This window comes from Canis lupus, chromosome 15 (assembly GCF_003254725.2).
Source record: "Canis lupus dingo isolate Sandy chromosome 15, ASM325472v2, whole genome shotgun sequence".
NCBI lineage: Eukaryota > Metazoa > Chordata > Mammalia > Carnivora > Canidae > Canis > Canis lupus.
In genome coordinates this window covers 9,586,020-9,613,622 of record NC_064257.1, presented here as the reverse complement: position 1 = coordinate 9,613,622, position 27,603 = coordinate 9,586,020, and the positions used below count along the sequence as shown (strand labels likewise).

Sequence of the window (27,603 nt, the reverse complement as noted above, 5' to 3'; positions counted from 1 at the left end):
TCTCACTTCTTTCTTCCCAGTTTTGTGACTATATTATTTTTAACTTTTTCTCCTTTGTTCTAGTCTCTGTTCTGCCAAACCACCGTCCCTATGATGTCTGGGTGAGCTCTCTAAAGCCTAACTTTAGATTCCTAGCTCCCTACCTCCAGTATTAGAAGTCTTAAAAGTTGAAAATTCAAATCCTAATTTTTTTTTTTAAAGATTTCTTTAATTTATTTATTTATGATAGTCACACAGAGAGAGAGAGAGAGAGAGAGAGAGAGAGAGAGAGGCAGAGACATATGCAGAGGGAGAAGCAGGCCCCATGCACCAGGAGCCCAACGTGGGATTTGATCCCGGGTCTCCAGGATCGCGCCCTGGGCCAAAGGCAGGCGCTAAACCGCTGCGCCACCCAGGGATCCCAAATCCTAATTTTTCTTAATTCAAGATTAAGGGATAATGACCCCTTTACTAAAACCTGGAGTTAAAGTGGTTAGGGAACATCTTCCACTGGAGCTGAGATCATTAGGATATATTTGTATATAAATTTGGTGAGGATTTTCATTTACCAGGAATAAATTGACCTAGAAGCATGTGATTGTAGAATGTATAGGAAAGAACCTATTTGATTTTCACTGTTTTGACTGAATCAAAGATATCCAGTTGCCCAATACAATGCTGACTCTGTCCAGGAGAAACACTGTATTGCTTCAGATAATGAAACAGAAATTATGGGGGTGAGAGAAGCACTTTTGTGAATATTTGCTTGTGTTTTATTCAACAGTTTGGAGATTTCAGCTAGAACTATTTCTAGATCTTTGAAGGAGTCAATTGTGGCAGCTTTAACGGATACTAAGCAGAAATAAATAATGATTTCATAGGAAATCAAACTTATTTTTAGATTTCAAATTTTAAATGGAACCATATACTGAATAATGAAATCAGTGGATCATTAGTCCCCATTCAACAGATACTTATCAAACACTTGTTTGCCTGGGTTGATTCTCAGGGTTTGAGTTAACATCCATAAATAAAACAAAGATACTTGCCTTAGTGGAGCTTACATTTTAGTGGCAAGAGATAGACTATAAGAAACATACACATACACACACATTTAGGAGTAAGTACAATGGAGAAAAGAAAAAGTAGAGCAGTATATAGGGAATTGTCCATGCTGGTCTGCAGGGGGGCCATGTTTTATGCTCGTCAGGAGACCTCATTGAAAATGTGTCATTTGAGAAGACGACAAATAATCATTTGTCCTGTAAATATTTATTAGTTGCTAAAAACATACTATACTTTGAGAATTAAGAAAATATGCCTCAGATTCCATCTCAGATTTCAGGTGAATGTAAATGTAAACAAACAAGCATTATATTGATATAGATGCTTTGACAAAAGTGTAAATAGATTTTTCTTTAATCTGATCTCACCATTGCTCTTATTATGGTAAGCAGATTTTTAAAACTCTGGCCCTTAAACCTGGCTATCAGAACATTGGCTTAGGTTACTTTAGGCTTAGAGTTATATGAATTGGTTTTTCTCTATATACACCTCCTTATTACTTTCTTTAAAAAAAAAAAAAAAAAAAGACCCTCTGACTGCCCAATCTGTCCAAACCTGTTAAAAATTACAGTGGCACTTTGAACCACCTGATTATCTAAGTGGAATGTTTTTATTCAGTATCAGTCCAGTTATTCATCATGTACCCATGCACAAATACATAATCAGTACCTATGAAATACAAGGCACTTTACTAAGTGCTGGGATACAACAAATAAGCTTCTGCTTTGTAGGAGCTTACTTTCTAGTGGAAGAAGCAATCAATACATAATCAGCAAGATGTTACATATATTTTATACCAGTGGTTCTCAAACCTTTTGGTCTCAGGACCACTTTACAAACTTATTGAGGACTCCAAAGAGTTTTTATGTGGGATTATATATTGATATTTACCAGGTTAGAAATTAAAACTGAAGGATTTAAAAAATTATGTATTTACTTAAAATGATCTATAATAAATCCATTATACTAATACAATGTTATGAGAAAATAACCATATTCCCAAACAAAAGAGAAATAGAAGAATGATACATAGTTTTACATTTTTGTAAATCTTTTTAATGTCTTCCGTAATAGAAGATAGCTGGATTCTTTTTTTTTTTAATATTTATTTATTTATTTATTTATGATAGTCACACACACACAGAGAGAGAGAGAGGCAGAGACACAGGCAGAGGGAGAAGCAGGCTCCATGCACCGGGAGCCCGACGTGGGATTCGATCCCGGGTCTCCAGGATCACGCCCTGGGCCAAAGGCAGGCACCAAACCGCTGCGCCACCCAGGGATCCCGATAGCTGGATTCTTATATCTGTTTCTTCATTTAATCTTTCTTTTAAGATTGTATTTATTTATTAGAGAGAGAGAGAGAGAGAGAGCACCAGTGGAGATGGAGGCAGAGGGAGAAGCAGACTCCCTGCTGAGCAAGGAGCCCGATGTGTAGGACTCCATCTCAGGACCATGGGATCATGATGAGCAGATGCTTACCCGACTGAGCCACGCAGGTGCCCCTGCGTTCAATCTTTTTGATATGTTTTGGTTGAAATATATGAAGAAAATATAGTATCATACTGATATATAGTTAGGAAAGGAAAGAGTATTTTAAGTCTTTTTGGATAATTGTGAATATTCTTTGATGGTTCATCAGAACTCAACAAGTGATAGTTTCTTAAACTAGAATAATGAAATTTACGAGAATACTGTGCTACATTAAAATCCATTGGTCTATCTGACACTTTGAAAGGATCTTTTACCCTAGGTACAATTTTGTAACATCATGTATTTGTCATATGTAGATCTTAAAATATTGACACATATCATTATGTGACATAAAGAATCACATTTGTTGGTATTTCCCTAAACTCACCACAAAAGGCCTTAAGTAGTGAAAATTTGTCAAGGTCATGGTGATTGGCAAATACAGGTTTTTAAAAATTCTAATATTTGGGCAGCCCGGGTGGCTCAGTGGTTTAGCGCTGGCTTCAGCTCAGGACTTGATCCTGGAGACCTGGGATCGAGTCCCACGTCGGGCTCCCTGCATGGAGCCTGCTTTTCCCTCTGCCTGTGTCTCTGCCTCTCTCTCCCTCTCTCTCTCTCTCCCTCTCTCTCTCTCTCTGTGTCTCTCATGAATAAATAAATAAATAATCTTAAAAAATTCTAATATTTGCTTGAAAGCCTGGATTTTATGACCGGCAGCACATACTATAAGTTTTCCCTGAAATGACAGGCTCACTAACAACATTTACAGAGAAATGTCTGTCAAATACCCCAGTTTGAATAATATAGTTTGTTAGTTATTCTTTCAAGTAAAAATGCTGTTCCGTGAGAAAAGTGCCACTTAGTTCATAACTCAATTACACAAGTACTTTTCCTTGAGATAATTGTTATACTTTGGTAAGCAGAAGTGCTTGTGCATAGTTCCTGTTTGTCACATAGACTATTATAAAGCATACTTAAGGGTTGAGATTTTATGTTTATTTCTTCAGGGGCACTCTTGAGTGAAACAGGAATGTTTTTCTTAAAAGTAGGTGGTGGTGAAGAATATAACAACTACCCATTCAGTTTGAAGCTGTTGCCTCCAGTTGTATTAAGGTGCCAGGAGTTTTATCACCATTGTTCTTGCACCATCAGTGCAAATGTCAACACACAGATAGCGTCAGTATTATCATGAAAGTAGCTTTGCCCTAGGAACACCTTGACCTTGACCTTGACCTTACTGGACCCCTGGTGGTGGTATATATCTAATTTCATCTTGTTTTCACAGTAAATCTAAATCTTTGAAGTAGTTGTGATATTAACCCCTTTTGGAATTTGAGGATACAACTAGGAAATTAAAAAAAAAAAAACAACTCAGAAATTTGTGGATACACTATTCTCCTCAGGTCAACACAAAAGTAGTAAAAGTGGGACTTGAACCCAAGTTTTTGACTAGAGTTTTTGGTTTTGTGCTTTCTATTCTGTATACTATCTCAAAAGTGTGGAAAGGTTTATATTGTTATCTCTTAAGAAGGATTTTGTTAGCAAAAGGGACTTGGGACTTAGGATAAGGCTTATTTAACAGGACAGCCCGGGTGGCTCAGTGATTTTTTTTTAAGATTTCATTTATTTATTCATGAGAGAGACACACAGAGAGAGAGAGAGGCAGAGACACAGGCAGAGGGAGAAGCAGGCTCCACGCAGAGAGCCTGATGTGGGACTCTATCCCTGGTCTCCAGGATCACGCCCTGGGCTGCAGGCACTGCTAAACCGCTGCGTCACCGGGGCTGCCCAGCTCAGTGGTTTAGCGCCGCCTTCAGCTCAGGGCCTGATCCTGGAGACCTGGGATCCAGTCCCACATCAGGCTCCCTGCATGGAGCCTGCTTCTCCCTCTGCCTGTGTCTCTGCCTGTCTCTCTCTGTGTTTCTCGTGAATAAATAAATAAAATCTTAAAAAAAAAAAAAAAAAAGCTTATTTAACAGAAGTAGGGTTGCTTGAAGTCCAGAGATTTCATTTGTATTTGTTGCTTTCTGAATCCTATGTCATTGCAAAATACTAAACTTTTTTGTTTCTCTATTCTGGAAAATAAGGATAATAGTAATATTTATCTCACATAGTTATTGTGAGGATTTAATTAGATAATACATGTTAATTGCTTAGACATGTGTCAGACTACGCTGATACAAATGAAGTGCTCAAAAGAGTTAGCTTTGATTATTTATACAGAGAGAAGACTCTGGCACTTCAGCTGAGGGGGGAATAACTTGAAGAAAATCTGGGAAGTGTGACTCATGAGAGCATTAATTACAATGTAACTGAAATAGAGTGGTTCCTGAAGGAGTATAATGGGAAGTAAGTAGGACAAAGGTAGATTTGCACCCTGATTATTGCTTGACTGTAGTTATTAACTGCTGTTCAAAGTTGTACCCCTAATGCCTGAAATAATGGCTGGCATATGGTATGTATTTATATCCTACCCCAATACTGGAATATTTGAATACATTTAAGGAAAGAGAGAGCAGGTCTTCCTAACATGAATAACACACATAGAGAAGGTGACATTTCAGCATAGCCCAGAAGAATGCGTAAGATTCTAGTAAGCAGATATATTAGAGTTTATCAGAATGGGTGAAGATAACATCTCACTCAACAGTGGGCTACCCAACCAAGTGATTGTACTTTCTAGGATAAATTAATTCAGATCATGAATTGTTTTGTCCTTGTTTATATCTCTAACACAGTACCTGATATATATTGGGGCTCAGTAGATATTTGAGCAATGTCTCAACACTTAATTTTGTAAACATGTTTTTTATGTAATGTTTTTATTTCATAATAACTTTCAGAGAAAACAAGACCTTCCTGATTTTGGAGGACAATTCTTCTTTTTACTCCAATTACAAAACAGGCAAATAACCCCTTCCTTTTGCAAATAGGTAATAATGTATTTATAGTTGTTATATCTTAATGGAGAAGAAAATGTGACTATAAGAGGACACATTCCTAAGCAGTGTGTCAGGAATGACAAAATACAGGAATTTTGGAAATGTGTCTGAAAATCTACTTCAAAAAAAATTACTTCAAATATGTATAATGTAGGGAATGTTAATAGATATATAATAAAGAGTGAAGATTGTAGAATGCTGAAAATGTAAGTATTTTACTTAATGAATATTGTTTTTCCTTCTGTGCAACTTACATTGTTTCTATATAAGCCAGGCATTATAGGAATTAGAGGAGTTACTAGTAATCCCTTCCCTACTTGTTTACTTTGGCTAATCATTTATTAGATTATTAATAGAATTTTTTTCTCTTGAGGCTATTTGTTATATTGATATTTTAGTATATGTCAGACACTATAATAAATATTGTACAAATTAATAATCTTATTTAAATGTCACAACAGTCTTGTAATTCTAACTACTACTATCATTCCCACAGGTAATATCATCATTCTTAGATTATATATAAGAAAAGTAAACTTTTTTTTTTTTAAGATTTTATTTATTTATTCATGAGAATACACAGAGAGGAGAGAGAGAGAGGCAGAGACACAGGCAGAGGGAGAAGCAGGCTCCGTGCAGGGAGCCCGACATGGGACTCAATCCCGGGTCCCCAGGATCACACCCTGAGCTGCAGGCGGCGCTAAACCCCTGAGCCACCGGGGCTGCCCAAGAAAAGTAAACTTTAGAGAGTTTAAGTAACTTGCTCAAGGTCTGGCTAAATAAGGGCAAAAGTAGGTATCATGGCCAACCTCCTAGCTTTTATACTACACTAAGGGACACTGGAAAGCAATAGCTTTGTGGGACATTGGGTGGCTTAGGGCAGTGTTTTCCAAACTGTGGAGATCAGCATTTTTTAAAAAGTGAGGTATAACACAGAGAAAATATCAGTGTGTATGACATGTGGTTAGAGCAGACATTGTTTTGTGAAACTAATGTTTCAATTTTATATGTGTATGTAGACATAGATGTGACTGTGTATTTGTGAACTGGGACATGGTTATAAAATATATATATATATATTTAAGCTTTCTATTTATTCATGAGAGACACAGAGACAGAGGCAGAGACACAGGCAGAGGGAGGAGCAGGCTCCATGCAGGGAGCCCAATGTGGGACTTGATCTCAGGACCCCAGGATCACACCCGGAGCTGAAGACAGATGCTCAACCACTGAGCCACCTAGGTGTCCCTATTTCTCTCTCTTTTTAAAAATATTTTATTTATTTATTATTTATTTGAGTGAGAGAGATAGTGACAAGAGAGCACAAACAGGGAGGAGAAAGAGAAGCAGGCTCCCCACGGAGCGGGGATCCCAAATGGGGGGCTTGATCCCAGGATCCTGGGATTATGACCTGCATCTAAGGCAGACACTTAACCGACTGAGCCACCCAGGTGCCACATAAAATGTATTTCTTTTCTTATTTTTTTTAAGGTTTATTTATTTTATTTTATTTTATTTTATTATTTTATTTTATTTTATTTTTTTAAAATAGTACTTATCTTTTTTTTAAATTTTATTATTTATTCATGAGAATACACAGAGAGGAGACAGAGAGAGAAGCAGAGGCACAGGTGGAAGGAGAAGCAGGCTCCATGCAGGGAGCCCGACGTGGGACTCGATCCGGGGTCTCCAGGGTCACGCTCTGGGATGAAGGCAGGCACTAAACCGCTGAGCCACCTGGGTTGCCCTTATTTATTTATTTGAGAGAGAGAGAGAGAGAGAGAGAGAATGAACATGGGAAGGGGCAGAGGGAGAGGGAGAGAGAGAATCTCAAGCAGATTCCCTGCTGAGTACAGAGCACAACACTGGGCTCAGTCTCACAACCCTAGGGTCATGACCTGTGCCAAAATCAAGAGTCAAATGCCACCCAGGCGCCCCAAAATCTCTTTCTTATTGTGGGTCACAGCCAAACAAAATTTGTAACCTACTGGCTCAGAGAATGGAAAGAGTTTGAAAATGTAATGAAGAGGAGACATAGATGCTAGAGAAGAAATTTTAGAGATAAACTGAGTGTATAAATAATACTATAAAAAGAGGAAAAGTTGAGATGCCTGGCTGGTACCACTCCCATTCTTGATCTTGTGGTTGTGGGTTCAAGTCCCATGTTGGGTGTAGAGATTACTAAAAAGTAAATAAACTTAAAAGAGGAAGAGTTAACCTATCTGTATATATTTGGGGGAAATAATGCAGTATTTACAAGTTGTTTTAACTAATTTGTTAAATTTAGGGCCCTTTGGACGCCTGGGTGGCTCAGTGGTTGAGTGCCTGCCTTCAGCTGAGGGCGTGGTCCTGGAGACCTGGGATCGAGTCCCACATTGGGCTCCCTGCATGGAGCCTGCTTCTCTCTCTGCCTCTCTCTCTTTGTGTCTCTCATGAATAAATAAAATCTTAAAAAAAATTTAGGTGCTTTTAGTAGGGATTCACTCATAATTAGTGTAGCTTTAATTTCATTTTTAGAGAGCTGCCTTTGCAGGTGGCTTGTGAATTGTGTGTATCATTACTAATTTTTATTTTTCATATGAACAAATAATTTATTATGAGTAAATAACCAGACATCTTATTGGTGTTTCATATACACAAAGATATTTTTCCTATTCAATTCAGTAGGGTAGAGATTTGTTTACTGACTTATGGGAGAATAGGGGAAGGTGAGTCAGGTTAGTTAGAATAATAGAGTATTGAATTTTTAGGTAGAACAGATGATTTAGTCTAAGCTGCCAATTTTATTTTTAATTATAAAAAGCATATAACATTAAATTTATCTTAATCATTTTAAGTGTACAGTTTAGTTGTGTTCAGTATCTTCACGTTGTTAAAAAATCTCCATAACTTTTTCATCCTGTGATTCTGAGACTCTATACTTGCTAAATGCTAATCCTCCCTCCCTTTTCTCCATAACCCTTGGTAACCACATTTTTACTTCCTGTTTCTATTATTTTGACTACTTTAGATATTCCATATGAGTAAAATCATACAGTATTTGTCCTTTGTGACTGGCTTAATTTGCTTAGCATAATGTCCTCAAATTTTATCCATGTAGTAGCTTGTGATAAGACTTCCTCCTTTAAAAATGCTGCATAATATTCCATTGCATGTGTATTCTACATTTTTTATAGCCAGTCATCTTTCAGTGACAGTGGGTTCTATCCACCTTTTGGCTTTTGTGAATAATGTGCTGTGAATGTGCAAATACCTCTTTGAGATTCTACTTTGAGTTCTTTTGGATAAATACTCAAGTGGAATTGCTAGATCATATGGTAATTCTATTTTTAATTTTCTTTTTTTTCTTTAAAACTTTATTTACTTATTCATGAGAGACACATAGAGAGAGGCAGAGACATAGGCAGAAGGAGACACAGACTCCCTGCAGGGAGCGTGGTGAGAGATTTGATCCCCGGACCCTGTAATCACGACCTGAGCCAAAGAGAGACGCTCAACCACTGAGCCACCCAGGTGTCCCTATTTTTAATTTTCTGAGGAATCTTCATACTGTTATCCATAATGGCTCTGCCATTTTATATTCCCACTAACAGGGCACAAGTATTCCAACTTCTCTGCATCCTCATCAATACTTATTTTTTGTTCTTTTGATAGTGACCATCCTGATAGGTGTGAGGTGATATCTCATTGTGGTTTTGGCCTGAATTTCCCTGCTGATTAATGATGCTGAGTATCCTTTCATGTGCTGATTGGAGTACTTGTATGTCTTCTTTGGAGAAATGTCTATTCAAGTCCCTGGTCCATTTTTTAATTGAGTTGTTTTAATGTTGTTGTGCTATAGAAGTTCTTAAATATTCTGGATCTTAACCTCTTATCAAATATATGATTTGAAAAAAAAATTTAAAAAAAATACATGATTTGTAGTTATTTTCTCTCATTCTGAAGATTGGTTTTTTCTTTCGATTGTTTCCTTCCCACAGAAAATTTTAAATTTGTTGTAGTTCTATTTGTCTATTTTTTTTTTCATTTTATTTCTTGTGCTTTTGATGTCATACCCAAGAAATCCTTGCCAAATCCAGTGTTCTGAAGCTTTCTTTGTTTTCTTCTAGTTTAATAGTTTTAGGTCTTAAATTTAATCTAGTTTGTTAATTTTTGCATATGGTATAAGGTAAGGAAGAGTCCAAATTCATTCTTTTGAATGTAGACATCCAGTTATCCCAGCACCATTTGTTGAAGAGACTGACTTTTCCCCATTGTGTAGTATTCCCCATTGTGTAGTCTTTTCATAAGAGCCAAAATCATTTGGCCACACATGCCAGGGTTTATTTTTGGGCTTTCTGTTCTTTTCTATTGGTCTATATGCCTGTCTTTTATGCCAGTAAGCCTCCAATTTGAAGATGGTATAGTGACTTGCTAAGGTCAACACTAGAAAAAAAATAACAAAGCATGGGCTACACTTTCTTTTTAAAAAGATTTTATTGATTAGAGAGAGAGAGAGGGAAGGAGGAAGGGAGCAGGAGAGAAGGGAGGGGCAGAGGGAGAAGGAGAAGCCGACTTCCTGCTGAGCGGGAAGCAGGAGGAGGGGCTCAATCCCAGGGCCCTTGGGATCATGACCTTAGCTGAAGGCAGACGCTTAACCGACTAAACCACTCAGGCATCCTGGGGCTATATTTTCTGATGCTTAGTTCTATATTCTCTTACAGTAATTTGCCACATGTTTACCTTTGCTTACTGTGTCTTCTTTACCTTTGAATGCCTCCCTTGTTAGCACCTCCCCCTACTATATATCTCTTCTTCCTCTCCACACCTCCCTCTCCTTCCTTTCTTCATTCCCTTCACCACACCTTTCTTCATTCCCTTCACCACACCCCCACACCTTTGCCTCTGTTTCTTAGGTTTAAGAACTCAACTCTAATCTCTTTGTTCCAGTTCATCTCAATAAACATACACCCCTTGGGATAGGTTCTTGAACTCAGCTTACACTGATTTACTCAGTAATTCTGTATATAGTAGCAGTTGTCGTTTGCATGTTTCTCGCTGTCACTTGAATGTATGTTCTGTATAGACAGGGACTAGGTCTTGTTTGAATTATATCTTCAGTTTCTAAACATTACTCGGTTATACAATAGCTATTCAACAAATGTTGGACCGATAGATGGATGGATAAGAGGATAGATGAATAGATCTAATACTGTGGTAAACACTATGGTTAATATTATCAGAAAACCTAAAATCTTATAGAGATGGAACTTAAACACGTGAAAAATGTAAATAACAGTATAGGATGAGTATAAGATTAAATTTTTTTTTTAATTTTTATTTATTTATGATAGTCACACACACACACAGAGAGAGAGAGAGAGAAAGAGAGAGGCAGAGACACAGGCAGAGGGAGAAGCAGGCTCCATGCACCGGGAGCCCGACGTGGGATTCGATCCCGGATCTCCAGGATCGTGCCCTGGGCCAAAGGCAGGCGCCAAACCGCTGCGCCACCTAGGGATCCCATGATTAAATTTTATAGATAGTAAATACTTGATCAGAGAATAATTGGATGATGCATTGGCATTTGTAAGTCCTCTAGGAGTTCAAAAGTGAAAGAGATCACTGCTGCTGTACTAGTTTGGTAAGGCTTCCTGGGGGAGAACTGGGACTTATTCTGAGGCATTTGGGGATTTAGATAGATAGGAGGAAGAATAGAGTCCATGTTAAGGTTAAAGGAGAGAGAAAGTATTCCATGAATAGGAAGATAATTTAGAGTGTTAGAGGTCATTGAGAAGATATTTTGGTTCATGTAAAACAAACGTGAAATGGAAGGTGTAGAGAGATTTTACTGTTAAACAAGGAGGTTATGTGAATTCTGTAGAATATGGTAGAATGTTGAGGTTTTTTAAAAATAGAAATAGTATTTCAATATAAGCTCAGTCTGAGGTGTGTAGGCTGCATTGAAGGTAGCAGAGTAGAGCACATTTACTACATTTGTGATGATACTTTGTTTACAGACATGAGACTATATGAATTCTTGAATCAGCATGTAGTCAGCAGGAATTGAAAGAAAGGAACTGAAAGAGGGACTATATGCAGGAAGAATCTGATGAGCCTTATATCTGATTTCAATTTTGAGGGGTGGCAGACTTAAAGATGAATGCCATTTGATGGCCTGATGGCAATGAGAATGGCATCTGTTGTCATGTCCCAGCCATTTCTCAATTCAGGCCTTACTGTTGGAACCACTTACTAACTGGTGTGGCCACCTCCAGTTTTGTCCCATGTTTCATTCTCCACAGCACTGCCAGATTAATGTTCCTGATGTGCAGATTAGATCATTGTTGTTCTCATGCTTGAACTTTGTAAGGGCTTTCCATTGTCTTAAAGATTAAGTCCATTTATACTTCTTGGGCTGGAGATCATAATCTTTTGCTATTTCTTCCTCCCCAAATCAGTCCAATGTTCTAGACACTTTCAAACCAGTTTCCCAAATATACCTCTTTTACATCTCAGTGTCATTGTTACTGTTCTTTCAAGATCTTATCCTTCTCTACTTGACAAACTATTCTATTTTATAATACCTAACTCCTCAGGATGCCTGGGTGGCTCAGTGGTTAAGCATCTGCCTTTGGCTCAGGTTGCAATCCTGGGGTCCTGGGTTGGATCTGGCATTGGGCTCCCTGCAGGGAGCCTGCTTTTCCCTCTGCCTCTCTCTCTCTCTCTCTCTCTCTCTCTCTCTTTGGTCTCTCATAAGTAAATAAATAAAAATCTTTAAAAACAACAACAACAGGGGATCCCTGGGTGGCGCAGCGGTTTGGCGCCTGCCTTTGGCCCGGGGCGTGATCCTGGAGACCCGGGATCGAATCCCACATCGGGCTCCCGGTGCATGGAGCCTGCTTCTCCCTCTGCCTGTGTCTCTGCCTCTCTGTCTCTCTCTGTGTGACTATCATGAATAAATAAATAAAATCTTTAAAAAAAATAAAAATAAAAATAAAAACAACAACAACAAAAATACCTAACTCCTCAAGGAGCTCTTCCCTGATTTTTTATTTACTTCCTTTGATGTTTATAGAGGTAAATACAAATCTGTCTTTACTAGATTTTGAGCTCCTTGAAATCAGGGCCAGTCATAATAAATGCTCAGCAGTAATAATAATAATAATATAATGCTTATTGAGCACATCCCTCATGTCATTTACCTGTCTAAATGTTTTATTTGTATTAACTCATTTAATCTCTGTATTAAACTCATTTAATAACCCTATGTGGTAGATACTATTACTGTCATTTTACAAGTGAGAACACTGAGGCTTAGAAAGATTAAGTAACTTGTTGCAAATTATATCGTTAATAACTAGCAAAGTTCAGGGTTGAACCTAGAGTCCATGTTCTTTAACTCCATATGTCACAGTGGCTTACTATGACATTCTCTAAATGGTGTCTTTAAATTTATCAGTCATTTTCTTTATAATTAGAAGTTTAGTATCTTGTTTAAGAAGTTTTTTTCTATCCCCAAATTATGATATTCTTCTGCTTTACCTTCTGGAAACTTTGCTGTTCTTTCACAGTTAAGAATAAAAGAATCACCTGGAATTAATTTTTGTGTGTAATACAAGGTAGGGTCAGGGTTCCCCCCCCCCCCCGCATACTGTCTTACCAGCATGTGTTGAAAGATTATTACTTCTCTTTGGTGCCACATTTATTACAAATCAAGGGTCTATGTGGGCCTGTTTCTGGGCTCTTAGTCTGTTTCCTTGCTGTGTTTATGTACCTTGCTCCAGTACCACATTTTCTTAATTTATAGGCTTATAATATGACTTTGTATTTGGTAGAGTAAATCCTCTAAGAATGTGACACTCTTTTCCAGAAAGCTTTCGCTATTCTTTATCTTTTGTACCATTTTGTATTTGTATTTTAGAATCAGCTTGACAAATTTCCAAAAATGCCTTTTGGAATTTTGATTGGCATTGCATTTAACATATAGATTAATTTGAACTATGTTGCAGTATTGAATTTTCTAATACCTGAAATGGTTCCATTTACTTATATTTTCTTTGACTTATCATAATTTTAATATTTTTAAAATTTGAAACAATCTCATACTTACAGGAACGTTGCAAGTACAGTACAGCCCCCCAAACTGAAAGTAAGTTGCTAATTGAATGTCCTATCACCCCTGAATGCTTTATTTTATATTTCCTGCAAATAAGGAAATTTTCCTGTATACACAGTGTACAACCACTAAAATCAGGAAATTAACAATGGTGCATTAATTCCTTCTAATCCTTAGACTGTTCAAATTTTTCTAGTTGTCCCAGTAATTTCCTTTATAGCAACAGGATCTGGTTTAGCATCACATTTTATGTTTCGTTTTCATAGCTCTTTAGTCTCTTTCAGTTTGGAATAGTTTCATAGTCTTTCCTTGACTTTTATGACTTTGACACTTTTTAAAAAAAGATTTTATTTTTAAGTAATCTCTGCATGCAACATGGGTATTGAACCCACAGCTCTGAGACCAAGAGTATTATGTTCCACCTTTTGAACCAGCCAGGTTCCCCTAACTTTGACAGTTTTAAAGGTTGTAGGCTAATTATTTTGTAGAATGTCTCCCAGTTTTTTTTTCCCTGATATTTGTTCATGATTTGTTTGAGATTGCATATCTTTGGCCCAAAGATCACAGAAATGATTCTATGTTCTTATTGCAGGGTTGGTTTGTCCCACTACTGATAATATTAACTTTGATCACCTCATTAAGGTGGTATTGCCAGGCTTTGTTGTTAAATTTCATCTTTTACCCTTCGTAATTAATATTGCGTGGGGAAGTATTTAGAAGCTATGACAATATCCCATTCCTCATCAAACTTTCAGTTTATGTATATCAGTAGTAACATGGTTTCCTGTTTTACTCAACAGACTATAATTCTTGACTATCATTATTTATTTTGATGTTCAGATTGCTCTCAGTTTGGACAGTGAGATTCCCTTTTAGCTGATTTCTGTATTCCTTTGACATGTTCCCTATAATTCTCTGAGTATTTCCTTGCTTTATGGCACAAAATATCTCTTTACTTCTTTACTTTCTGGCACACACACAAAAAGATGTTCCAGGCTTATTTTCTCCCTTCCCCATCCTAGTTTCATAATCAACCATTTTTCCAAGAAGCCCTGGTACTTTTTAATGGAGACTGGTATTTAGAAATCAATACCTAGCATTAGGTGTATTTGGTGCTGTTCGGCTCTCATAGCTAAGAGACATATAAATGTTACATACATGTGTGTGTATCCACATCCATATGTATTTATTCACTTTCTATTGAAAACTATGAGTTCATATCAATACCTTTTTCCCCAGAAATCATTCTTTCACCATATTTGTAATATTATTTTCCATCCCTTTAAAGTGAGAAACCCTTTATCCTTGTTATGTTTATGTATTTGGCCAATCCTTCTGTATGTAATTAGTTTCCCATCATTACCCATTTCCTTGTGTGAGTGTCATCCTTATTCCACTCAGCCTTGGAAAGTGACTTAACCAACCAACCATTTAACCAACTGAGCCACCCAGGCACCCCGATGACCTGTGCTGGGTTGATTCTGCCCCCTGCAAAGTGGACTCCTTCTTCACGTTTCTTAGATTCTGACTCCTCATGCTGGACTTCTGCACTGTGTAGATTTGTTCTTCATCCTGTTTGGGGCTTTGATGCCTCATGCCACCTTGTCCATTGGTATGATGGACAGTAGCCTCTCTCATGCGCAGTTTTGCTTTGTGTGGTTTCAGTTATCCACGATTAACTGAGTTCTGGAAGCAGACGATCCTTTTGATGTATTGCCAGGTTAGTAGTAGCCTAATGCTACTTCACAATACCTATATTAATTCACTTCATCTCATCACATAGATATTTTATCATCTCACATCATCACTAGAAGGGTGAGTATAGTACATTAAGATATTTTCAGAGCACATATGAATGTGAGAAATAGGCCACATTCACATAACTTTTATTATAATATATTGTTATAATTGTTCTATTTTATTAATGTTTTTAATTTCTTACTGGGATATCTTACTAATTTATAAATAAACTTTATTATAGGTATGTATGGGAAAAAAACACAGTATATTTAGGGTTTGGTACTATCCATGGTTTCAGGTATCCATTGTGTGTTTTGGAACATATCCCTTGTCAGTAAGTGGGGGGGATTATTGTAGGCCCTCATCATCTTGCTCAGGCTCTGATGTCTTGAGCTAGATCTTCCCCTCATTTGGTATAATACTTTTAACTAAACCACAGAGTTCATTTGATTTTTCCCTCTAATGTTCCTTTTCTGTTCCAGAATTCAATCCAAGGTCCCACTGCATTTAGTTACAGCAATTCCTTATTTTCTTGTCTATGATGACCTTGACTTTAAAAAAAATTTTTCACTTTTAAAAGATTTTATTTATTTGAGAGAGTATGAACAGAGAGGAGGGGCAGAGAGAAAGGGAGAAGCAGACTCTCCACTTAGCAGGGAAGCCCCAAACAGGGCTCAATCCTAGGGCCCTGGGATCATGACCTGATCCAAAGGCATCTGTTTAACCAACTGAGCCACCTAGACACCCTGATGACCTTGACATTTTTGATGAGTATTATTTTGTAGACTCTCAATTTGGGCATATATTATGTTTTCTTATGAATAGATTTGAGATTGTATATTTTTAAGAATACTACAGAAGTGATGTTTTCTTCTCAATGGATTGTATTGGGAAGTATATGGTATCAATAAATTTATTACTGGTGATGTTAACCTTAATCACTGGACTCAGATGGTGTCTGCCAGATTTCTCCATCATAAAATTACTACTTCTCCCTTTGTAATTGATAAGTATCTTTGGGAAGATACTTTGAGTCTTTTGCCCCCTGATTTTAACTTCAATATACAATTAGTGGATCTTGCTTATGATAATTACTGTTGTGATTTTTGTGGTAATGATATTTTTAAAATCTCTCTCATTCCTTCTGTACTAATGAATTGTAGCTCTTCTAAAGAAAGAGCTGTGCCTTCTTTCCCATTTATTTACTTATTTAATTACTTATATCAGTACTGGATTCTTGGATATTTATTTTATTCTGTGGGTTATAGGCCAGTACTGTCATTCTGTAGCTCTAATTCTTTAGGCCTTGGCCAATGGAGCTCCTTCAGGTTGACTCCTGTTTCCTTTCGACATGACCCCATTTTTTTTCAAGCACTTCCTTAGTCTACCTACCTACCTACCAACAATAGGTAGGTAGTTTATCAATTTCATTATTTCAGGTAACCAACTTTAAACTTTATTGCTCTGTTTTATGTTTGCTACTCTATTTGATTATTTTATGTTCTTTATCATTTCCTTTCTACTTTGAATTTAATTTACTGTTGTTTTCAGTCTTTTAGGTTCTCTAGACATGGATTTAAGGCTAGAAATTTCCCTTTATTCACTGTTTTAAACTGTGTCTAGCAAGTTTCAGTATATCCTGTTTTCATGTATGCATTTCTAACCATATTCTAATTTTTTTTTTTAATTTTATTTACTTGAGAGAGAGAGAGTGACACAGAAGCACAAGCGGTATAGAGGGTGCGGAGGGATGGGCAGAGGAAGAGGGAGAAACAGGCTTCCCGCTGAGCAGGGAGCCCCATGTGAGCCTTGATCCCAGGACCCTGGGCAGAGATTTAACTGACTAAGCCATCCAAGTGTCTCTAAACATTTTCTAATGTCTGGTGAGATATTTTTCTTTGACCAGTGGATTATCTAGTAGTATTTTCATTGCCCCAAACATCAGACTATATTTTTAAAAGATTTTATTTATTTGACAGAGCAAGTGAGAGCACAAGCAAGGGGGGCAGCAGAGGGAGAGGGAGAAGTAGGCTCCCCACTGAGCAGGGAGCCTGATGTGGGGCTCGATCTCAGGACCTTGGGATCCTGACCTGAGCTGAAGGCAGACGCTTGACTGACCTAGTCACCCAGGCACCCCTGAATTTTTTCTAATTTACACTTCTTCTTCTTCTTCTTTTTTTTTTTTTTTTAAGATTTTATTCATTTATTCATAGACACAGAGAGAGAGGCAGAGACACAGACAGAGGGAGAAGCAGGCTCCATGAAGGGAGCCCGATGTGGGACTCGATCCTGGGTCTCCAGGATCACACCCCAGGCTGCAAGTGGCACCAAACCGCTGCACCACCGGGGCTGCCCTAATTTACACTTCTATAATTGATTTCTAGCTTATATTTTCACTATAAGTATGTTTTGTATGATTTCAACCCTTTAAAAATTGTTGAGAATTATTTTAGGGTTCATTATATGGTCAGTTTTTAGAAATGTTCTGTGTGTGCTTGAAAAACATCTCTGTTTCATATTTGTACAGTGTTCTATGTATGCCCATTAGACCACGTTTATATCAGGGATTGTTCATATCTTCTAGATTCTTACTCATTTTTTCTCTTCTTCATCTAATTGGTTAACGAATGAGATGTATCAAAATTTGCCACTGTAATTGTGGTATTTTGTCTATTTTTCCTTATATTCTATAACTTTTTGCCACATACATGTATTTCTTGAATCCATATTATTAGCTACATAGAAATTTATATTTTCTTGATAGCTTGAACCTCTTTATTTGCAAAGTGAGCCTCTTGATTTTCTGGTAAAGCTTGTTTTATGTAATTTTAATAATAGCTTTTTTGGAGTTAGTGTTTCTATGATCTTTTTCTTTTTCTTTTTCTTTTTTTTTTTTAAGATTTTATCTATTTATTCATGAGAGACAGAGAGAGAGAGAGAGAGAGGCAGAGACACAGGCAGAGGCAGAAGCAGGCTCCATGCAGGGAGCCTGACATGGGATCAGGCCCTGGGCTGAAGGCAGTGCTAAACCGCTGAGCCACCCGGGCTGCCCCCTTTTTCTTTTTTTAATGGTCTTTTTTTTTATACTCTTATTATTAATATTTCTGTAACCTTTTATTTAGTAATCGTCTCTTGTATGCATCATAAAATATTATTTAAAACCCCTTTTTTAAAAGGTTTTGTTTATTGAGAGAGTGCACGCACATGCTAAGTGAGGGGAAGGAGCAGAGGGAGAGGGGATAGGGACAATGAGACTCTGTATGAGAGTGGAGCTGGTTGTGGGATTTGATCCCAGACCATGAGATCATGACCTGAGCCAAAACCCAAAAGTCTGATGCTAACTAACTGAGCCACCCAGTCATCTCTGAACTCCTCTTCTTTCTCCTCCTCCTCCTCCTTCATCCCTCCTCCTTCCTCCTCCTCCTTCTTTCTTCTTTCTTCTTTCTTCTTCATTTATTTTATTTATTTGAGGGAGGGGGGAAGGAGGCAAAGGGAAAAGGAGAGCAATCTCAAGCAGGCTCCACACACACAGCTGCCATGTGGGGCTCAGTCTTTCCACCCCAAGATCATGACCTGAGCTGAAATCAGGAGTTGGGCGCCTAACTGATGGAGCCAACCAGGTGTCCCTCCCTTCTTTAATTGGAACATTTACATACTTCATCTACATTTAATTTAATAATTGTTATTTTAGGGTTAAAAATGTATCAGTTTACCATATATTTTCTTTTTGTCTTGTATATTATTTCTTCTTTCTTTCTTGTCAGGTTTTGGATTTTTTTTTCATTATTGAATTTTTAAATTTATTATGTTGGAAGTTAAACATGTAACCTTTTAGTGATCACTCTAAAAATTATAACAAATCCTGTAGCTGCTAAAATCTGATGTCAATTGGTAGTTTTATCTTCTTCCTAAACAATACAGAACCTTAGAATTCTTTAACTCTGTTTTCTCTTTCCCAATCTATTTGCAGTTGTTTTATATTTAGTTTTATATGTATTTTTTCACAACCTCACAAGATATTATTTTATGTAGTTAGTATTCATTTAGTTTGCCTATGTGCTTATCATTTTTTAAATAATTTTTTCAAGTTTTTATTAAATTCCAGTTAGTTAACATACAGTATAATAGTAGTTTCAAGTGTACAATTTAGGGATTCAGCACTTCCGTTCAGTAGCTGATGCTCATCACAATTGTACTCCTTAATCCCCATCACCTGTTTCCCCTGTCCCCCTACCCACCTGACTTCTGGCAACCATCAATTTGTTCTCTGTAGTTACGAGTCTGTATCTTGGTTTCCCTCTCTTTTATTCTGTATGTTTTTTGTTTTGTTTCATGCTACATGTGAGTGAAATCATATGGTATTTGTCTTTCTCTGACTGATGTATTTCGCTTAGCATAATACATACTAGCTCCATCTGTGTCCTTGCAAATGGCAAGATTTCATTCTTTTTTATGGCTGAGTAATATTTCATTGTGTGTGTGTGTGTATCTCACATCTTCTTTATCCATTCATCAATCCATAGACACTTGGGCTTTTTCTATAGTTTGGCTATTGTAGATAATGCTGCTATAAACATTGAGGTGCATGTATTGCTTTGAATCCGTATTTTTGTAGTATCTGGTAATGCAACTGCTAGGTCCTAGGGTAGTTCTATTTTTAACTTTTTGAGCAACCGACATAGTGTTTCCAGAGTGGCTGCACTACTTTGCAGCCCTCTCTCCATATCCTCGCCAACACCTGTTGTTTCTTGTTTTGTTGATTATAGCCATTCTGACAGATGTGAGGTGATATGTCCTTGTGGTTTTGATTGCTATTTCCCTGATGATGAGGGATATTGCAACTTTTCATGTGTCTGTTGGCCATCTGTATGTCTTCTTTGGAAAAATGTCTATTCACATCTTCTCACTTTTTAGTTGGATTGTTTTTGGGTATTGAGTTGTATAAATTCTTTGTTTATATATTTTGGATACTAGCCCTTGGTCAGGTATGTCATTTGCAAATATCTTCTCCCATTCCATAGGTTGCCTCTTAGTTGTGCTCATTGTTTCCTTCACTGTGCAGAAGCTTTTATTTTGATGAAGTCTTAATAGTTAAATTTTTCCTTTTGTTTCCTTTGCCTCAGGAGACATTTCTAGTCAGAAAGAGGTTATTGCCTGTGTTCTCCTCTAGGATTTTGATGGTTTCTTTTCTCACATTTAGGCTTTCATCCATTTTGAATTTATTTTTGTGTATGGTGTAACAAAGTGGTCCAACTTCATTCTTTTGTATGTTCCTGTCCAGTTTTCCCAACACTCTTTGTTAAAGAGACTATATTTTTCAATTGAGTATTCTTTACTGCTTTGTCAAAGATTAATTGACCATATGGTTGTGGGTTCATTTCTGAGTTTTCTGTTCCATTGATCTGTGTGTCTATTTTTGTGGCAGTACCATATTATTTTGATGACCACAGCTTTGTAATATAACGAGAAGGCTGGAATTGTGATGCCAGCTTTGCTTTGCTTTTTTCAAGGTTGCTTTGGCTATTTCGGGTCTCTCATGGTTCCATACACATTTTAGAATGGTTTGTTCTAACTCTGAAAAATGCTTGTATTTTTTAAAAAAAGATTTTATTTATTTATTTGAGAGACAGACACAGAGATAGAGACCAAGATAGTAAAGCAAGGAGGAGAGGGAGAAGCAGGCTCCCTGCTGAGCAAGGAAATTCCCCGCTCCCCCAATGTGGGGTTCCATCCCAGGACTGTGGGATCATGACCTGAGCTGAAGGTAGAAACTCAGCCAACTGAACCACCTAGGCGCCCTGTATATGGTACTTCGATAGAGATTACATTAAATGTGTAAATTGGTTTGGGTAGTATAGACATTTTAATGACATTTGTTCTTCTAGTCCATGAGCATGGAATGTCTTTCCATTATTTGTGTCCTTTTCAGTTTCTTTCATCTGCGTTTTGTAGTTTTCAGAATACCCGTCTTTCACCTCTTTGGCTAGGTTTATTCCTAGGTTTCTTAAAGTTTTGTGTGCTTATTATTTTTGTTGCTCTGTTCTTTCCTGCTTACCACCTTCTATCAGACATTATCCAGGTACGCATGGAGATACTTTTTCAAGTTTTCTTTAGTGAATGTCTTCTCCTGGAATTTATATTCCTCATGAGAAAAGTGTCTTTAATATGAGGCTTATCTTGTAGAAGTTTGTCTTCTAGATTTTGGCTTGTTAATTCTTTTCTACCTTGTTGTTTTCTATTGTCCTCAACCAGATATTTTTATTTATTTTTATTTATTTTTATTTATTTATATATATTTTTTCAACCAGATATTTTTAAATAATTATTCCAGGTTTTCTGGTTGTTCTTATTGAGAAAGTAGCTTGCATATTATTGAGCATAATTATTTCCTTTGTTGTAAATTGCTGCAAGTAGAATTGCATGTTTAGAAAGGATAGGAAAGTGAATGTGTTAAGAAAATGGCATGACTAAAAACCTTTCAAATTAGTACTGAGGTTTAAAATTTTTATTTTCAAACATGAAGTAAGAGAATAGGAATTAATGTTTTAATTTTTATAATCTTTTATTCTAGCTCGTGATGCTGATGAGCGAGAGAAGTGGATCCATGCCTTAGAAGAAACAATTCTTCGACATACTCTTCAGCTTCAAGTAAGAGTCTTTACTTGTCTTCTGGATAGTTCATTAGGGTTTTTTTTGTTGTTTATTTTCTGCTTCTAAAAATAACTGTGATATGATATAATGAAAACTTCTTATTTCTGAATTGCTTATTCTTGCCTTTATAGTGTTATAAAGTTATAGTCATTTTCTTCTGCTTTCTATAGGGTAAAATACTGATTTTTATAAAAAATAAGACAGTGTAAGGCAATATTGAATGTGAAATGCTATGTTAAAATGTGCCAGATCATTTTGAAATTTAGTATTTATAGTTGGTTATTGATATAACCAAATTACATAGCAATGCATGATAGTAGATAAGTGCTGAGAGGTTGACCTACTGTTCTTGTTATAGGATTTATTGGCAGTTACCATATGTGTTAGGCAGGACTCTTTGGGATGAAAGTAATAGGAAAAAAACCAACAAACTAGTTTAAGAAAAAAGTAAATCTGGCAGAGATTTGAAGTAGGCACTTCAATAATGTCATTAGGACCCAGAACCACCATTTCTATTTCTAGGCCTTCTTTCTTCTAGGGTGGCTGTATTTTTAGATAGGTTCTTTTTGTGGTATTAAGATGGTTGCAGCAATTTCAGCCTCTTATTGTTGAGATGTATAACGTACTATTAGGAGAATACTGTAGGAGCTCCAAGCCCACGGAAGACTATTGTTCTTTCTGAACCATGATAGGACTAATAGGATTAGTGCTGATTACCTTAGCTTCAGCCATTATCTAAATCCTGACCAATCACAATTTTACAGTCATATGTTCCATTCCTGGAACTGGGATGTTATTTGCTTCACCAGAAACACTTTGCTGATAGGGTAGAAGATGTTACCCACCAAGCAAAGTCAGAATAGGGAAAAAGATGATACTGAGAGACAAAAACAACAAATGTCTACTCTATCATACTGAAGATAGTTTTCCACGTTTATTTTTCAACAAAATAGCTTATATTGTGGCATTGGGGGATTTTGTTTTAATTATTTTAATTGATAGGATTGAGTTGTACAAAACTGACATTTTATAACTCCTTTTCTCTACTTTTTGTCCTGTACCAGGAATTGGCTTGATTAGACAAGGTGTGGTATAGGGCATCCCAGGTCATACAAGATGGTGAACTCCTCATGACTTGAAAGTGTTCAAATAGAGGCTTAAAAAACATTATTCAAGGATGTGGTTATTAAGAGAATATAAGAAATTAATATGGAGTTAAACTAGGAGATCTGTAAGTTACTCTTTAGCTATGTTTTTTAAAAGCAACTTCGTAATTTCTAAAGGTGTCTTTGTAATTTAGTCTGTTTTATAAATGAATGTGGCATCATTTCAGCAAATTTGTGATTCAGTATGATGATAAGTGTTTCAAGAACCCTATTAGCCTGGGGTGGGGGTTGGGCGGGAAAGAATTAGACTGAATGGGGCAGTTGAGATTCCCTCCATGGTTGGTGAGACTGACATTCAAGTCTTTCTGTGATCTGTTCTCAACTTGCCTTTCTAGTCATTTCTACCATTATATCTCTCCATCAGCTTTTTACTAGAGTGTTGTTGTTTACTTACTTTCCTCTGAACCCATCTTTTCATTTCTGGTCTCCACCTTCTTGCTCATCATGTTCTCTCTTTCTGAGGTGTCATCTGTTTCCACTCTGCCTTTGTATACCACCCCTTTTCTTCAAAGCCCAGTTCGATTCACTAAGTCCCTATCATATTCTTTTTGTTTCTCTTTTAAAGTATGTGTAACTCCAACCTCCCCAATTAGGATGCAGATTCCTTAAGGTTGGGTACCTAATCTGATACAATTTTGGAATTTTTGAGCTTTTGCTCAGAGAAAATAGCAGGAAAAGAAAATTTTAAAATCTTAGGCTCCGGTAGCTTTGATATTTAAAAAACATGTAATTCAAGAGAATCTTTGTATGAATTTTTCCTAAAGTTAATGTATGCAGAAGATAGGACATCTAGAACTATGTAATTAAATGTTAATTTGATTGGCAAAAAAAGTAAAGATTTTCCTCCCAGATATAGTGAAGTATGACAAAGAACTTGACTCTGGAGCCCAAATGTCTTGGTCTATATCCCAGTGCCGCCATATACATTCAACTTTTTACATTGAACTTAGTCTGAGTTCCCATATCTTCATCTATAAAATGAAGATAATAAAAATACCTACCTTTATAGAGTTGTTTTGAAGATTAAATGAGTTAAGTGCAAATTTGTTGAAATCGTTCCTAGCTATAGTGAAAACTTGACAAATGTTGGTTATTGTTACTAATGATACTACTCTCATCATCATTTCCATTTTCAGTACTTGACATTCTAAAGAGGGCTCAGTAACTGTTAGATGAAGAAATAATTGAAAGAATGAACAAAGAAACAGATGGTGTATCGGTTGCTTTTCCATTGCTGTTTATCGAGTACTTTGAGATGTGTATTGTTCTATTAGGCACTGTGGAGTAGGTGCTCATGGAGCTCTCTGCCAAATGGGCATGGGATAAGGCATTTACATGTCTTCCTTTTCCATTGAATTTCATCTTTGCTTTAGCCATTAAACTATACTTTGGCCTTGTCATTACTGAGGGCCCCATTACCTCCAAAATACTGAATTTAAAAGTATTTTCTCTTCAACTACAGTTTTCTTACCTTCACCCCCTACCACTTTACTTCTGAACTTTTCTTCTCTCATTTTTTTTTTCCTTCTCTCATTTTGGTCTGAGCTCTACTTCTCCATTTTTCCTGGCCATTTAATACCTTTCTAGTTTAGCCTATGTCATCCTCCAGTGTAGATCTCATGTTTGCTTCTTCAACACTGATTTTACCATCACCCTTAGAATTTGTTGTCTCTGGATGTGTACCATTCTAGCTTCCATTCCCCAGGGCCCCCATTGTCTGGTTTCTCTGCTTCTAGTACTATTAGAGATCATAATATTGAGATGGTATATCACAGTTTATTAATATCAGAATATTAATATAATTAATATATTGTAATATATAATTAATATATTATAATATATAATGTATATAATATATAATGAAATATAATTAATATAATTATTATTTAAATTAATATAATTAATATCAGAGTATTGAGATGATAATATCACAGTCTAAATTTTGTCTGACTTTAATTGGATTTCTATAGCTATTTAACAGTCTTTTTATTGACTCCTTGATTTTCAGTTAAATCCCCACAGTGGAATATTTTTCATTAATGTTTAATATTTAATACAGCCTGCTTCCTTCTTTATAGAAAAAGGTATTTTTTTTTTAAGAAAAAGGTCTTTACTTCAGTAGTTCTTAGTGATTTCACCTATATTTACTTTCTCTGCTTTGCATATTTCAAAGAAAATCATTCTTACTTAACCAGAGTTAAATATAATACCCATACTCGTGACGGTGTGATGTTTCCTTTGAGATTATGACTTTACTCCCTCTTTCTCCAGTAGCCCTTAAAATTTTCATGGATTCAGCTAAAACTTCTGTGTAAGTAACTCTTCCTTCCTTCCCACACCACTCCTCTTCTTTGTATATATCTTTTCATATTTAGCTTTAGTCTCACATTCTTTCCTTTTGGATTTTCCAGTTAGGTGGTTCCCTGGAACTCAACCTCAACATGGCTAAAACTGAGCCTGTCATCTTTCTTCCTCAAACCTGTCTCTTTATTTCATTTTTCCATTTCTTTCTTTCTTTTTTTCTTTTCTAAAGATTTATTTGAGAGAGAGAGTGAGTGAGAGGGGGAGAGCAGGAGCATGAGCAGGAGCATGGGCAGAAGGAGAGGGAAAAGAAGCAGACTCCCAGCTGATCAGGGAGCCTGAAGTGGGGCTCGATTCCATAGTCGTAGGGATAAGGACCTGAACTGAAGGCAGGTACTTTACTGACTAAGCCACCTAGGTGCCCATCATTTTTCTGTTTCTGTTAATGACAGTGTAATTCTCTGAGCCACTGAATTTTGAAAGGTAATAACTTCTAACCTGCCAAACCCGATGGGTGTGTGTGTGTGTGTGTGTGTGTGTGTGTGTGTGGTCTTGCCTTTTTAATAGGATCGCTCATACTTCTTTGATGTTCACTTTGACTGTCATGTAAGTTGCATAGTGCTATTTCTAGTGCCCACATAATATTCCTGAATTTGTCTTGCCAGTCTCTCTAAGTCCTCACCATCCCTATTCCGCAAATTTGCCTCTGTAAGATTAATTACAGTCATTCAAGAACTAGTGCACATATTACCTCTTCATTTCATCTCTTTCTTACCACTATAATAAAAGTAGTCTCTTACCTCTTTAACCTCTGTTATAATTTCCCCTTCTGTGTAACCCATATAACATTCTAGTATGTAATAATAATGGTAGCAAGTAATATTTGAGCACTTTTACGTACCAGGAACTGCATGGACTTTACATGCATTATCTCTTATAATAATACATTTATTATATAACTCATTTCCCATTTAAGCTTATAAGTTTCAAAAAAAAAAGATTATAAGTTTCATGAGGTGAGAGAAAACCTATCTTTTTAATAGTATTTCTCACATAGACTTGTGCAAAGCCCAACAATCCCTGTCTAACCTTCTGAATATGGTTTAAGAAGTGGTATATTACAGTAGAAAATATTTGGAGCCAGGCTGACCAGGACTTGGGTCTTGGCTCTACCTTCTTACTAGATGTATACTATGGGATAAGTATTTAATTCTTTTAAACCTCTTTTAAACCTTAGCTGATCTTTAATAGTAAGTATAAAACTTCAGTCAAGTAGCTATGTTAAGATGTTTTAATATATCTAGTACATTATACCTTGTATGTAGAAAGTACTCAGGAGTATTCTATTCTTCCTTCCATTCTGATTAACAGTAAATTCATCTAGAGCATCTCTTGTACTTTTTTCCTTTCCTTCCATCTTTCCTCATTTCTTTTCCTGTTGTTCTAGCTCCTCTGTGGGTATCTTAAGATTTATTTTTTTAATTTTTTGAGAGATACACGCATTGGGGGAGGGGCAGAGGGAGAGAATCTTTCAAGCAAACTCCAGGCTGAGTATAGAACCTGGTGCAGGGTTCTATCGCAGGACCCATGAGATTATGACCTGAGTTGAAACCAAGAGTCAGATGCTTAACTGACTCAGCCACCCAGGCACACCCTGTTTGTGGGTATCTTAAAATTGCAATTAAGATAGTCTGAGGATGGGAGACGACTACTAAAATCTTCTCTCCTTTCAACTCCTATGGAAGTTGAGCTTCCAGTAGTCATTCTAAGCTTGTATGTTAGCTTGTGTTATCTTTTCACATATTTACACCCAGCTAAAGTAGGAGGGGTAAGAGGGGCTGTTGAGCTTCTTAATTTGTTCTTTGTAGCCTGTAAGAAGTCTTCAGTGGATATTTGATGATACTGATTAATGAAAGGAAACCTTTCAGATTCTTTATTTGCCCCAGTAAGCTTTAGTATGAACTAAATGCTGAGAGATTGTCAAGCAATGGGATTGATCATTGGAAAAAGATAGGATGCTACATTCTGTAGGTTTTACAGTATCCTCTGATATTAGACAAAGTATATAGTGAATCATACGTAGCAGCTTACCTGGATATCATACATAGACGTAAAAAAGTTGTGTAAACCTGGACCTATTTTAGAAAAAAACTCTTGCAAGCCCAGGATTCCAGTGTAAGTATTATAT

The 27,603-nt window shown here is 36.6% G+C and overlaps 1 protein-coding gene across 6 annotated transcripts in view; it reads left to right on the top strand.

Moving 5' to 3' along the window:
- The window catches only part of OSBPL9 (oxysterol binding protein like 9), a 160,770-nt gene that overhangs the window by 68,958 nt on the left and 64,209 nt on the right, over window positions 1–27,603 (top strand). For all 6 annotated transcript variants that reach the window (XM_025420091.3, XM_025420090.3, XM_025420088.3 and 3 more), the window contains one exon: window positions 21,869–21,945. In XM_025420091.3, coding sequence (XP_025275876.1) covers window positions 21,869–21,945 — 77 coding nt within the window. The remainder of the gene's footprint in view (window positions 1–21,868; window positions 21,946–27,603) is intronic.